Below are 13,476 nucleotides of genomic sequence, written 5' to 3'. Positions count from 1 at the left end.
AACACATAGAAATGATATTTAAGTGACAACGATTTCCTCCATCTATAATATAAGGCAAACGTGGGCACGCATTCTGTTGATTTCTTGTATTAACAGTGTTTATTCTGTTGATTTTTTTATTTTTATGTATTAACAGTGTTCCATGTTTTATTTTCTCATTAATTGCTACTGTTTCTTCGTAACAAAACGCACCAATAGAATTTAACCTTGGTGAAATTCGTAAACTAATCAAAACCTGTCATTTGAATCGTAACAAAATCTCCAACTGTTTATACCTTAAAATCTATCTAAACCGAACCCTGAATAAACCGTAAACCAAACCCTGAATAAACCGAAAGCCTGTCTAAACCAAATCCTTAAGAAACTGAAAACCTGTCTAAATCGAACCCTAAATAAACCAAAAACCTGTCTAAACAAAACCCTGAATACGCTGAAAGCGTGTCTAAACCAGACGCTTGTTAAAGTATCTTGATATCAATTTAACCATGCTTTGAACCTTGACGAACTGATACTTGTCTAAACCAATTATTCTATTCTGTCCAAATGGGGTTTGTTTTACACATGTGATACTGTACTATTCTGTAAATCAGTTTATTTTACATGTACAAATTGCTATAGTTGCGTTGTTTAAGATAGATTTATTGAATATTTTAAGTGACATAAAATATATTTCTGCTTAAAATGTCGTTAGATATTCACCGTTGTTTACCGACGTTTGCAACCGGTTCGTGAATGACGTAGAACGAGAGACCGTTAAGTTCCTTCGACTTAATGATGATTTAAAACGGAATGTTTGGGTGTTAAAAAGCAGGAAAACTAACGGATTCACGAGACTGTTTAAAGGTGCCAGAGTTAGTAGCACTTTATACACTGGTCCGTTTTTTATAATTCCCCATGTTAACAATATGTCTCCAATACAAACTGGTGTCCAACAGATGACATAGGCTACAAAACAAAGATATTTATGAAAATATTAAACAATAATTTGGATTGTAGGTAGTTAACACTTTCCAGGTGGTTTTCCTTTCCTCGTTCGTTTACCCTAGACATTACGTTTTATGAGCGTCTCGACGAGTGTTTTAGGAAAGCAGAGGACGCTTACCTTGCCGGTTCACCTGGTCCATGCTCCCAGTTTTAGTGGAGTCTGAGTAGCTCATTTACATGGTTATTTTTGTTCTTTGTTGTGTTTTCCTGTTTTCAATGTCAGGTCTTTGTCCCTAGATTACAGTCTTTTGATTTCCACTAGACTCAAGACCTTCCTTTAAGTCATTTCATTAAAAAAAAATTCAGTACTTTAATAATCTGTGTAAACCATACATCGGCTTAAACGTACTGGACCATTGCAGTCCAAAAAGGATCGTTTTATACAAAATTTGCTGTACCAATTTACCGAGATTAGTTCATCTTTTTGCTGTTTTTTTTTGTGGTAAACCTCATTTTTCATACCGTTTGTTTTTTATTAACTTGTACAACAAAGTTACTTTTTAATACTTTTTGTTATATTGCAACATAAGACTAACCACTTTCATAAATATCTTAATATATGAATATGACACTCAGTACATGATTATACATAATAAACTACTCCCTTACCGTGACATAAATACATAGTGTAGGCAACAGAATGAAATACAATAACACACAGTACCTGAACCGATCCGCACAACAAAAATTGCGATCGGTCATCGGTCACCGATCAGTTTCTGCTCAGTCATCGATTCGTCAAACCGATCCATTTAACCGGTGATCGCATCACGTGACCACAGAGCGTTCACTGTATTTTACGGTTTTTATTGATTTCTTTGTCAATTGTACACATATTTACGTAATGTTATAGATTTAAACATCAATTGATACTTTTATTTTACGTTTCTTATATATCAAACACATATTACGTCATTTCACATAACAAAACTGCAATCAGATTGGTCACTGGTCGTCGGTCATCGATCCGTCAGCGATCAATCAGTCAACGAAATCGTTGCGCGGAACGGTTCAAGGACTGTTCATTTCAAAATAACTGAATTTGCATCACATACCTGCAATGACAACAAAAAGAAGCTTTATAGTCTTGATCTTTGCTTTAGTGAAAAAATCTGATTTCCCAGTTAAAAGCGATTCTGTGGTTGTAACACTGTATTGATCTAAAACAAATGACAGAATATTTACAATTTATAAGGAAATACTGTATTAAATCTAAACTTCCTCGTTTTTTTGTAAGAAAACAAATCACGAAATTAAGTATAATTTCAAGCAGGCTTAGATCAACTGCTTTTACCAGCCCCGTGCAGGTCCGTGTGTAAAAAGAATAGGCCTGCAGCAGCGCTAAGCTTGTCGTAAAAGGCGACTAAATGGTGCTCAGAATCAGAACCCTAGCCGTGGGCTAGGGCGCTCTGCCCATAGAGAAAATGGGATGTGTGCACCAGGTGGTAGAATACGGTACCCCTGGCGTGTAACATGCTGGGGTTGTCAGGCTACAATGCGGATAACCTGCACCGTGTTGGGAAAGATGCCACGTTAAAGAATCCTACTGTGGTATTCTCCCGGAGTAGGAACCATAGGGCTCCGCCACATGAGGCTAAATTGTCCGACCCTACCCATCCTCTCCCTATTTCCAGTGGCAATCTAAATTTGTCGACACAATTGTCCTTGTGTCCCATCCTTTTTCATTTCATCATTTCATGTTCGTTTGATCATCAATTTCATGTTCATCGTCTGAATATAGCTGAAATATTGCTGCTCGGACGTTAAACCCCAACAAACAAACAAACAAAACAAAATACCATTCCTGGATAAGTTACACAAACAATAAATTCACTATGACATTTTTACTTCCTTAAGCAAGCATCAGATATATATAGTGAATGTAAAGATGCATTGCGTAACAATTCACTTAATGAATTGCATGGTGGGTTGCACGTCTCTTACCTAGATGCTGCATTCAGATTTCAAACAATTTCATAATCAACCAGATTTTTCGCTGTATCGTACAAATTTGTAAGTTTCTTTATCAATCTCGCGAACAAAAAAACTATATATGTTCTTAGACCACTATTCAAAACAGTTATGTTACATTGAAGAAACTCAATACATTGATTTACCACTTACATAAAAACAATTAAATCTTTTTTGATATAGGAAATTACTCCTGCGAAATGTATTGCATATATTGAGTTAACAAAAAAAATTCATTAAAAACATCCATTTTAAGAACAAGTACTTACAAAATCAAGACATAAATAGAAAACAGAACAAAGCTCACCGATGATACCCCTTGCTCCACACGCCAGTGATCATATGGTAAAAAAATAATTGAAGTCATCGAACAGGAAAAGGTGTCGCTTCAGTGTGAAATCGGATACCACAATATGACATAGCAATAAAATGCTTCTGTCAAAAAAATCTGTTGTGGTAATCAGTTGCAGAGGAAATGTTAACGATAAAAAGTTGTGACCGAACGAACAGACGGACACAACGATATCTATACACTTCCCAAAAAACAAGGGTTATAAAACTAAAATGTAATGATATTTTGGAATTGGACAACTGAATTATCTTAATATGTATTTATTGTTTTCAATCCAACCAGTCCGTGCAGGTCCGGGTGTCAAAAGAATAGGACTGTAGCAGCGCTAAGCTTGTCGTAATAAGGACAAAATACTGCTCAGAACCCTAGCCGTGGCCTAGGGCGCTTTGACCACACAGGAACTGGGTTGTGTGCCCCAGGTAGTAAAATGGTGTATCCCTGGGTGTTACATGCTGGGGTAATCAGGCTATCATGTAGAAAACCTTACCATTGTGGTGCACCGTATTGGGAAAGATGAAATGTTCCTCGCGCGTTTAAGAGCCCTGCTGTGGTATTCAATAGCAGGAATCTTTGCGTTCCGCCACAGGAGGCTAAATTGCCCGACCCTACCCATCCCATCCTATTTCTAGTGGCAATCAAAATTTGTCGACCCTATTATCCTTGTGTACCAATCCATTTTTCATTTCATCGTCATCATTCATCATTTCATGATCATTGCTTGAATATAGCCGAAATTTTGCTGCACGGGCGTTAAACCCCAGTCATCAATCAATCAATCCAATCATAATATAAATGAGCTAGTTTAAAAAATATTAACCTAAAATAAACTAATATTATTTTTATTGTACGATTATTTGTTTAAATCAATATGAATCACATCTTTAATTTTTGATTATCGATAATTGTTTGATAACATACATAAATAGTTTGATGAAAAACGCAACTCAATTTAACGTACATTATGCTCCTGATATGATCATACATCAATTTAGTGTTAAATCTTACACAATCGGCCAATCTGTTATATATATTTTTAAACATCAACTGACTGATGAAATTTTGAGATTTTAGGCTAAGCCTATGATGGACGGAATTCAATGTCACATTTTAGCAAAACTGCTCCTCCGCACTTGTACATTCCTTGTCTTCCGTGTCGACAAATTTCTTCAATTCCGTCAGAATATTTTCAGAATGACTTTTCATTCAGAATTGTTAACTTTCCTTTCATCTGTGGCAACATCCCTTCGGCTCCTGCGTATGGAGTGTTCACATCACAACTCATACGTTATGCCAGAGCTAGCCGAAACTACGCAGACTTTTTGTATCGGGCTATAACAAATAGGCTTCTGGAACAGGGTTATGTTGCTACAAGATTGAAGTCATCACTACAGAGGTTTTATGGTCATCATCATGAACTCGTGGATCGTTATGGTGTATCCATTAGCACCATGAAAACTGATGTATTCAACGGATCATAGTTTTCCTTTCCTCGTTTGTCTACCCCGGACTTGACTTTTTATGAGCAACTCGGCGGGTGTTTCTAGAAAAGCAGAGGACGCTTACCCTACCGGTGCACCTGGTCCATGCTCCCAGTTTTTAGTGGAGTCCGAGTTGCTCATTTACTTTTGTTACTTTGTATGTATGATTTTAGTTACTTTATGTTCTTTGTTGTGTATGTCTGTTTTCCATGTCTGGTCTTTGTCCCTAGATTACATTCTTTTGATTACCGCTATAACCTTGGTTCCCTTGATTACTCTTTTTAGCTATTCATATATATACAAAGGACGTCGCTGATGTTGATGATCAATATCTCCATCGGTAAGTGAAAGGAACTGTATCGCCTTTGAAGTAAGTGTAAGTTTTTTTTTTTGTAAGAATCGGGCAAAATGAGAAAAATCAGAAACATATATGTCAAAAACCCATCGATCTGACATAAAATTTCACTATAGGATGCTTTCTCTAAAAATCAACGTTATATCTAATTGATTGGAATTAACCCCCAATGTAAAAATAAAATAAAAAGACTACAACGAACACATTGTTTATTTTAAAGCATACATACAGTTTGTGTATTAAGTAAGAATCCAAGTATATGGTATTTGTAATCGGTTGGGCTGAGAATGGGGATTTTATATTTTGAGGATGAGGATTTTTAATGGGGATAACATTGAAAGAGTAATCAAGGGAACCAAGGTTATAGCAGGAATCAAACGAATGCAATCCAGGGACAAGGACCAGACATGGAAAACAGACACACACAACAAAGAACATAAAGTAACTAAAATAAAACACACAAAGCGACAAAAGCAAATGAGCAACTCGGACTACACTAAAAACTGGGAGCATGGACCAGGTGCACCAGTAGGGTAAGCGTCCTCTGCTTTTTCTGAACACACATGCCGAGTTGCTCATAAAGTCAAGTCCGGTGTAGACGAAAGAGGGAAGGAAAACTATAACACGTTGGACAAATCAGTTTTCATGGCGCGGATGGATACACCATAACGATCCACGAGTTCATGATGACGACCATAAAACTTCTGTAGTGATGACTTCAATCTTATAGCAACATAACCCTGTTCCAGAAGTCTTGAAACTAGCTTTAACATACTTATTTGTATTAAATAGTTGAAAAATTAGATAATAAAACATATTCAGTTTGATAATATGAAAGATTGTATCATTCAAAAGCTGAGGAAAAAGTAAAACACCATGATCAACTTCATGGATGGCTTTACGCAATGTATACAATATACATACGCTTTTGTAGTGGACTACTTTGTATAAGAAGTTTGTGTCTCTGCCTCCTGAATATCGTCATCACAATAATAGCGTAACATAGTCCAATTATTGATATGGGTATAACAACGTTTACTGCAATATCATATAGAAGCATGACCTGGAAAAGTAGAATTATCATTTGCAATAACTTTTTTTTTATCTTTTGTGGTTTAAAAATAAACTTTATAATTTTAAAAAAACCATTTTGCTAAAACCTTTTATGTGAATTGTTTTGGCACTGTTGAAATTGAGCAAACATTTAGCATCGGATGTTCATTTTTCAAGTGCTCGATGAGATTTCATTGGGTTCTTGTGAAGCAAATCGCTATATCGTGTAAGTGTGCGTTCATACTGTACACGAATAGGCATGTTTTAATCTTATTGAGATATTTATTGAATTCACTTTCTAATGCAACGGAGCAACTCCGGGCATAATGCAATTATTAGCCTTTTCGTATTTGACCAATTGATTTTGGCCAAATTAATGTACATTCAGTAAAAAATACTAGTGTTTAGAAATCAACGAAGGATCTTGAAATATTCAAGATCAAAGATCAAAGATCATGAATACAGCCCGACAAGATGTATTGTATTGCATGGCTCGTGTTGTTATAAACACATACCTTTGCTCCTGTTCCTTTAATGAAATAATAACATTTTCCCTCTTTAAATGTTACCAGTATGCAATACGGTGTTAACAGCAAAAGAGCAAGCAGCCAGGACAACACCAATGGTACTATTTTATACCTTATTCCCTTTGTTGCAGATTCAATAGGTCTAATAACAACATATAGACGGTCCAATGTTAAAATCACAATCGCAAAAGTAGAGGCATACACAGGGAACATTCTAATGCTGAAGAAAAATATGCATGATGGTTTGTTCCACCCAACATGATATTTGTAGACAATAATTTCGGGTAGTAGATATATCAGCCCAACACATAAATCTGAAACAAAACACAATAAGGGTAACAGCAAAATTACCAAACACAAACGCAATTCATAATCAAATCAAGTCCATAATAAAATCTGGCAAAATAGGTATTTCACCACTGAAACAGCTTGTACTACTATGTTCCTGACTTGTTACAGGTATTTCAAACGAAATGGTGGGTTGAATCCATGTTTTACACCGCGCTTAACCTCCCTCTTCCATTGAATATACTAGTGGTGATTAAACAACATTTGCATGCTATATCTGCACGATTATAATCGGTAAATCAGCGGTCCCTTCAGCACAAAGAACAAGTTACAAAAAAAATCATAACTCATTATCTCAGAAGAAACTGAGCATTTTTCAAGGGACTAATATCTAAAATAGAATTTTGGTAAGAGACCTTTTGAGAAGGACTTCCTCATGCCCTTGATTCAAAAGTCCGTTACGCAGATATTTATGGCGTTCAAGAAATCAGAGAAATTAGTACTTGCTCTAGCGTAACGAAACGATGGTGAAATATAAACATCACATGCTGAAATGAAAGTATCATAAATCTTAGTGCTAAGATGACCACCGTTGTCAAATTGGAGAAGTAGGTCCAAAAATGATGCACAAAGACTATTTCTGTAGTCTCTTTTATCTCGAGCTCTGGTGAATATATGGAAGGTAACCATTTACCAAAAGAAGAGTTGTTTGTGGACAATACATCATCAATATTTATGTATTTAAAGTTAAAAGATTAAGCATTTTTAAGTATATTTATTCTTTACGAGATTCTGAAGAAAATCTCGTACAAATGGGCAAGGAGAGGTGCACAGTGAGGGCCTAATGGAATGCCAACTTGTTGTTTGTTCAAAAATAGCTGCTCAGAATGTGACTAATATGTTATCAATGAGGAAAGCAATCAAATCGCAAACCCACTTTTCCGTGTTGCACACTTTACCCTTCTGCGATGTTTTAGAAAAAAATGTGGATTTGTTACCACGAACAACATATTTTTTTTCGAATTAGCAACAAATTACGAATGAGTCCTTTTAAACGAGATTCATCTTGTGCACCGTAGTATAATGGGTTTGAGAAGTCAAAAGTTTGGAGAAAACTAATTTCCGAAAAGATGCAGGATTTTAGGTTTTGAAGTAAATCTTTATTTTTTCCACTATCATACAAGAAAGCCTAAGTTAGATTTCAGTATATAAATATATTCTATCTTGTCCTGCAATTAAATCTGCTCACTACTTTTCCTGATAATTTGAACTGCACCTCATCTGTTTAGAATTTTTAAGTATCCACATTTGATGAATGCCACTACAAGAGTAGGTGGTGTTGCAACTTGCTTGCTGTCCATCCTTCACTGCGGATACATTTCGTTGAAGAAAAGCGTCATGCCATGCTGATCTTATAATTAAATTAATGAGCTGATATTAGAATGCAGTCAAATAATCACTGTACATATTTTTGGCTAATATTAAGAAAACCATAACATTACTTGACATAACATTGTTATGATAGGAATGGGTAATCAAAGGAACCAAGATTCCAGCGGAAATCAAAATAATGTAATCCAGGGACAACGACCAGACACGGAAATAGACACTCACACACCAAAGTATACAAAATAACTACAAAACAAGTACATAGCCACGAAAGTAAATGAACCACTCTGGCTTCAATTAAAACTGAGATTTGTAATGTGCAAGAGTTACTGTTCTTGATTTGGTTTGATTTGTTGGATTTTAGTGGAAAATAAATGTATGGTTTTCTTCAAAATGCAAATTTAAATACTGAAATGGCTGTTGTTACATGAAAACTGGGAGCATGACACTGGTGTGTTATTCCAATTGCTTTACACAAACGTTAAACCAGTGACAGTAACATTATATGTTTGTAGCATTGTTTACCGGTTAATGATGTTAGCAAAAGTCAATGACTCCTGCATTATTCATTTTAATTTGTTATAGACTCTGATATTTAAACAATCATTTTGTAAAGTTTTATACAGGAAGACATTAAACTGTGATGCAACCGTTTAGTATCAGTTTATGAAAAGAAACCTTTCTAATAGTGAAGAGATTAATTCAATATGATATTGTGTCTCGTTGTTTGATATTGATGGCGTCAATAAACATGAATTTGATGCATCATACATCATTTTATATATGTATACATGTGAGAATAAAGAATGGATAAATTCTTGAATTATGTCCTATGTACACTTATAAACTAACATAACGTGTAAGGAATTAAAAATAAAATGGTACAAAAAATGTGAAAATCGGGTAAAAGTATGATAAATGTCGGTCAGGCGGGTGGTGAAATCATTTTTGTAACACTTCTCTAAGGAACTACTAATCGCAGCCTCTTGCTATTTGGTATGTAGCGTCAGGTATAGGTGCCATATCGTGGGTTTCTAAATAGACAGTCTCTTAACACTACTCTATCAGACATTACAGGGCAAGTTTTAGAGTTGTAAAACGCGTCTATGATCAAGTGACGTAAGATTTTTTTTCTTACCAGCAAGGGCCAAATTCCGTACGAAGAAAGCCATTCTGCTACTCTTCTTTGGAAACAACAGCAACACCAACACAACTGTATTAAAAACTATAATTCCAATTAGTTCTGTCACAGCTAGCCATTTTGTAAGGTGGTCAATGTTCTGTATTAAGTAAAAGAAATACAATTTAACCAAGCTTTTATAGCTAACACGAAATTCAAAATGTTCCATGGGTAAATAGGGCTACATATAGTATTTAAAGAGTTTCCCCCATCAGATTAAGCTTGTATATCATGTCTGCCCAGAAGTTGTTTTCTGTCGTGGCTTCATGCGAAAGTCGGGCATTTTTTAGTATCCTCGGTTTGAAATATTGTTAACTTATTATTACTATATTAGATGTTATATAAAATTACTAAATTGGATGTTATATAAAATTGGTATATTAGATGTTATATAAAATTGCTATATTGGATGTTATATAAAATTGCTATATTGGATGTTATACAAAAATCATAGTGTAAATAAAATCACAAGAGTCTTCTTGAAAAGTACACAGAATATATGTTTCTCATGTGTTTAGGGCAACAATGAATAACATTTCTAGGCTTGCTTAACAAAAAAAAATTCACAACAACATTCTTTTCCAGGTACAGTCTTCAACATACAGCTCAATTATTCCGGTGTTTTTAAAACAACAACTACAGAACACATTTTTAAAACCACAGATTCAAAATTGAGCAAGTCTCATCGTTACGATGCACACTTATTTACCATTGGTTAATCCAAAAAAGAAACATAGTACTTATGTGTACACATCGCGCTTTATGACAAAATAAACCACTATTTTGATAGAGTAATTGGGTATTTTTACGAACAGGATCAAAGAAAAAAGTTGGTCAAACGAAATATAGATTCATTGCCATGCACTGCAAGTTTTGTACGCGCAGATTGATTGATTGATTGTTGGGGTTTAATGTCCGAGCAGCAATATTTCAGCTATATTCAGACGATGAATATGAAATGGATGATAAAATGAACATGAAATGATGATGAAATGAAAAAAAGGGATGGGAAACAAGGATAATAGGATCGGCATATTTTAATTGCCACTAGAAAAAGGGAGGGATGGGTAAGGTCGGGCAATTTAGCCTCCTGTGGAGGAGCGCAAAGGTTCCTACTCCTATCGAATACCACAGCAAGGTTCTTTAACGTGCAAGGAACGTGGCATCTTTCTCAACACAGTGCACCACTATGGTTTGCCGTCAGGTTTTCCGTATTATAGCCTGATAACCCCAGCATGTAACACGCCAGGGGTACACATCCCAATTGCTCTGTAGGTTTCTGAACACTATTTAGTCGCCTTTTACGACAAGCTTACCGCTGCTGTAGGCCTATTCTTTTAACACATGGACCTGCACGGGGCTTTACGCGCAGAAAATTTTGGCAGAAGCTTCATTACTTTTGTTGCTTTGTACGTATTATTTTGGTTATTTTATGTTCTTTCTTGTGTGTCTGTTTTCCATATCTGGTCTTTATCCTGAATTACATTTTTTCTAGAATATTGGTTTCCTTAGATCAGTTTCCTTTATCTTTATAGTATCCTTTATCTCAAGATTATTTGGGTAGATGCGATGTATAAAATCCCAGAAACTAGGATTGTTTAACGATAATACGTCATCTATATAGCAGATACTGAGATTATAGGATCTTGCGAAACGATATTCTTTTTTTAAATCATATCAACTATAAAGTCAGTCTCATTAGAGTGACGAAATAGGTCAGCAAATAGAGGACCACACTTTGTTCCTATCTGGACAAAAATGGAATCTATATTTTTAATTACATATATGTATCTAGGTGTATCGTCTTGTAAACTAAATCATCAATTATTTATAGATATTCAACATAAAAAAATAAATATTACCTAACATTAACCGTGAAAACTACAAATAAAAATTCCTGACATGCAGTTTTTAATGAAAAAAATATAAGTAACCTTACCTTATTCTCCTGTGATTTTCTAGATGAGGTATCGCTGAAGTTAGCACATTCACTGTTGTTCATTTCCATTGTTTATTGCTTTCACATTTAAATATTCTTCGAAAATCTGAAATGTTTAATTACAAAACCAGTATTTATCTAACCTGTTAAACATGAAAGGTACGCGTGACTAAACATATGCTGGATAATTATGAATAAGTCAACGTATTTCAATTATTTCTTGAATTATTGATTGAAATTTTGTTATGTAAAATGTATCATAACACGCTAAACTACCACAGAATTTGAAAGTAGCCTTAAACAGAAAGCCCTTGCTAAAGTTTCAAGTGCTTCAGAAATCAATCAACGGTTTTACTACTACTTTTGTTTTTGTTTTTTCATTTTGTTTTTATTTTTGTTTTTGTTTGTTTTTTTTTCATATTGATTTTCCCTACTTAATTTCACATTATAAAAACACCCTTAATTAGTTTTAATTCGACTCAATTGCATGCCATCCATATGTTGTTAAATCTTCCCTTATTAGATATTTTTTCTGTTTACTGTTTAAAATTTTGTTCCGATCCAGATATGAATAATATGATAAAACAGTGAATACAACTGAATTAAATATTTTGAATAGTAAAATAAAAGAATGGATTTTCAGTTAGACAGAAAAATGTGATATATGTCAATAAAATATTTAACTCAACAATAAATGCCTTTAAGAGGGTGTCTAAGCAAAAACCAGGCAGTGAATGTCACATGACAAATAGCAAAAATCAGTCACATGACAAATTTTGTTTTTAAAAAAAAATATCACTTATTTCATACTACAAATTTCATTTTTCAAAGTTGAATGTTAGTTGTTGATTCACTGCATTTAAAGCCTTGAAATTCATTGAAAGAGTAATTAAGGGAACCAAGATTCTAGCGGAAATCAAAAGAATGTAGTCCAGGGACAAAGACCGGACATGGAAAACAGACATACACAACAAAGAACATAAAGTAACTAAAATCATACATACAAAGTAACAAAAGCAAATGAGCAACTCGGGCTCCACTAAAAAATGGGAGCATGGACCAGGTGCACCTGTAGGGTAAGCGTCCTATGCTTTTCTAGAAACATTAAATTTCAAGACACTAAAAACACTTAATTCTCTAGAAACACTATATATATGTATTGAAATCGAAGCGGTTGAACTTTAGAAAGTCTGGTTTAGACCGGTTTTGGACTTTCCAGCGTTTGGTTTGATTAGGTTTTATTGAAATACAAATTCTGATATGTTGCAATCGTTTTTCAAGAAGTAGTCTCTCATCAGCAGCAGAGAAGTTAATAAATAGGAAGATCTAATAAATTCAAAAATAAATTGTTTACAACAAATACTCACAATTATATCCAAGTATATCGAAATATGAAGCCAAAACCAGCGACTAAAAGTTCTAGTAAGTGCAATACAAAGAATGAAGCCTTCGAAATATGAAAAAAGAGACAAACAATTCAATAAAAGTCATACGATATTACAAGCTGTTCATTATATGTTACATATTGAGCAAATACTATAATATATGTTACGATACGATACGATTTTGATGAAAAATTATATAGCAATCATTAAACAAATCAGAAAGGAGGTGATTCAACCACGGACGGAATTTTCTTTTATTTCGTATTCATGAATAGCTACAGACCACATAAAAAATTTTTAGTTTTGTATTCGGTTTTTGAAAGTTTGAGATAATTATATATGTATATATATTGTATATAAAAGAGTAATCAAGGGAACCATGATTCCAGTGGAAATCAAAAGAATATAATCAAGGGACAAAAACTAGACATGGAAAACAGACGCACACAACAAAGAACATAATATAACCAAACTAACACATACAAAGCGGTTTAAGAAGTATCTATATACCAAGAAAGTACTGTTGTTCGTGGGGTACCAATTTTCGTGGTTATCGTGGGTAGGCCAAACCGCAA

At 34.4% G+C, this 13,476-nt stretch overlaps 1 protein-coding gene across 1 annotated transcript; it reads right to left on the bottom strand.

Annotated features, from left to right (window-relative positions):
* Positions 1 to 624: 624 nt before the first annotated feature.
* LOC148621145 (vasopressin V1a receptor-like) lies at positions 625 to 12,962 on the bottom strand. The gene is made up of 7 exons (XM_088573965.1): positions 12,884 to 12,962; positions 11,517 to 11,622; positions 9,536 to 9,677; positions 6,709 to 7,034; positions 6,065 to 6,203; positions 2,040 to 2,144; positions 625 to 945 (listed from the first exon to the last, which is right to left on the bottom strand). Exons 2-7 carry the CDS (start codon positions 11,583 to 11,585, stop codon positions 677 to 679), a joined length of 1,050 nt encoding a protein of 349 aa, XP_088430091.1. The 5' UTR covers positions 11,586 to 11,622; positions 12,884 to 12,962; the 3' UTR covers positions 625 to 676.
* Between the last annotated feature and the right edge of the window lie 514 nt (positions 12,963 to 13,476).

Source organism: Perna viridis, chromosome 3 (assembly GCF_037379345.1).
Source record: "Perna viridis isolate PV_CMFRI_1.1 ecotype Kerala chromosome 3, ASM3737934v1, whole genome shotgun sequence".
In the NCBI taxonomy this organism is placed as follows: Eukaryota; Metazoa; Mollusca; class Bivalvia; order Mytilida; family Mytilidae; genus Perna; species Perna viridis.
Note: the sequence above shows the minus strand (reverse complement) of the source record. Positions and strands in the feature narration are given on the sequence as shown.

Bases quoted from the DNA above. Each gene is read 5' to 3' on its own strand.
- LOC148621145 (XM_088573965.1), bottom strand. From the start codon at position 11,585: ATGGAAATGAACAACAGTGAATGTGCTAACTTCAGCGATACCTCATCT. The intron at 7,035-9,535 runs GTAAGAAAAAAA...GTTTTGTTTCAG, and splicing joins ACGGAATTTGGCCCTTGCTG to ATTTATGTGTTGGGCTGATA. The intron at 6,204-6,708 runs GTATGTGTTTAT...CTACTTTTCCAG, and splicing joins TTAAAGGAACAGGAGCAAAG to GTCATGCTTCTATATGATAT.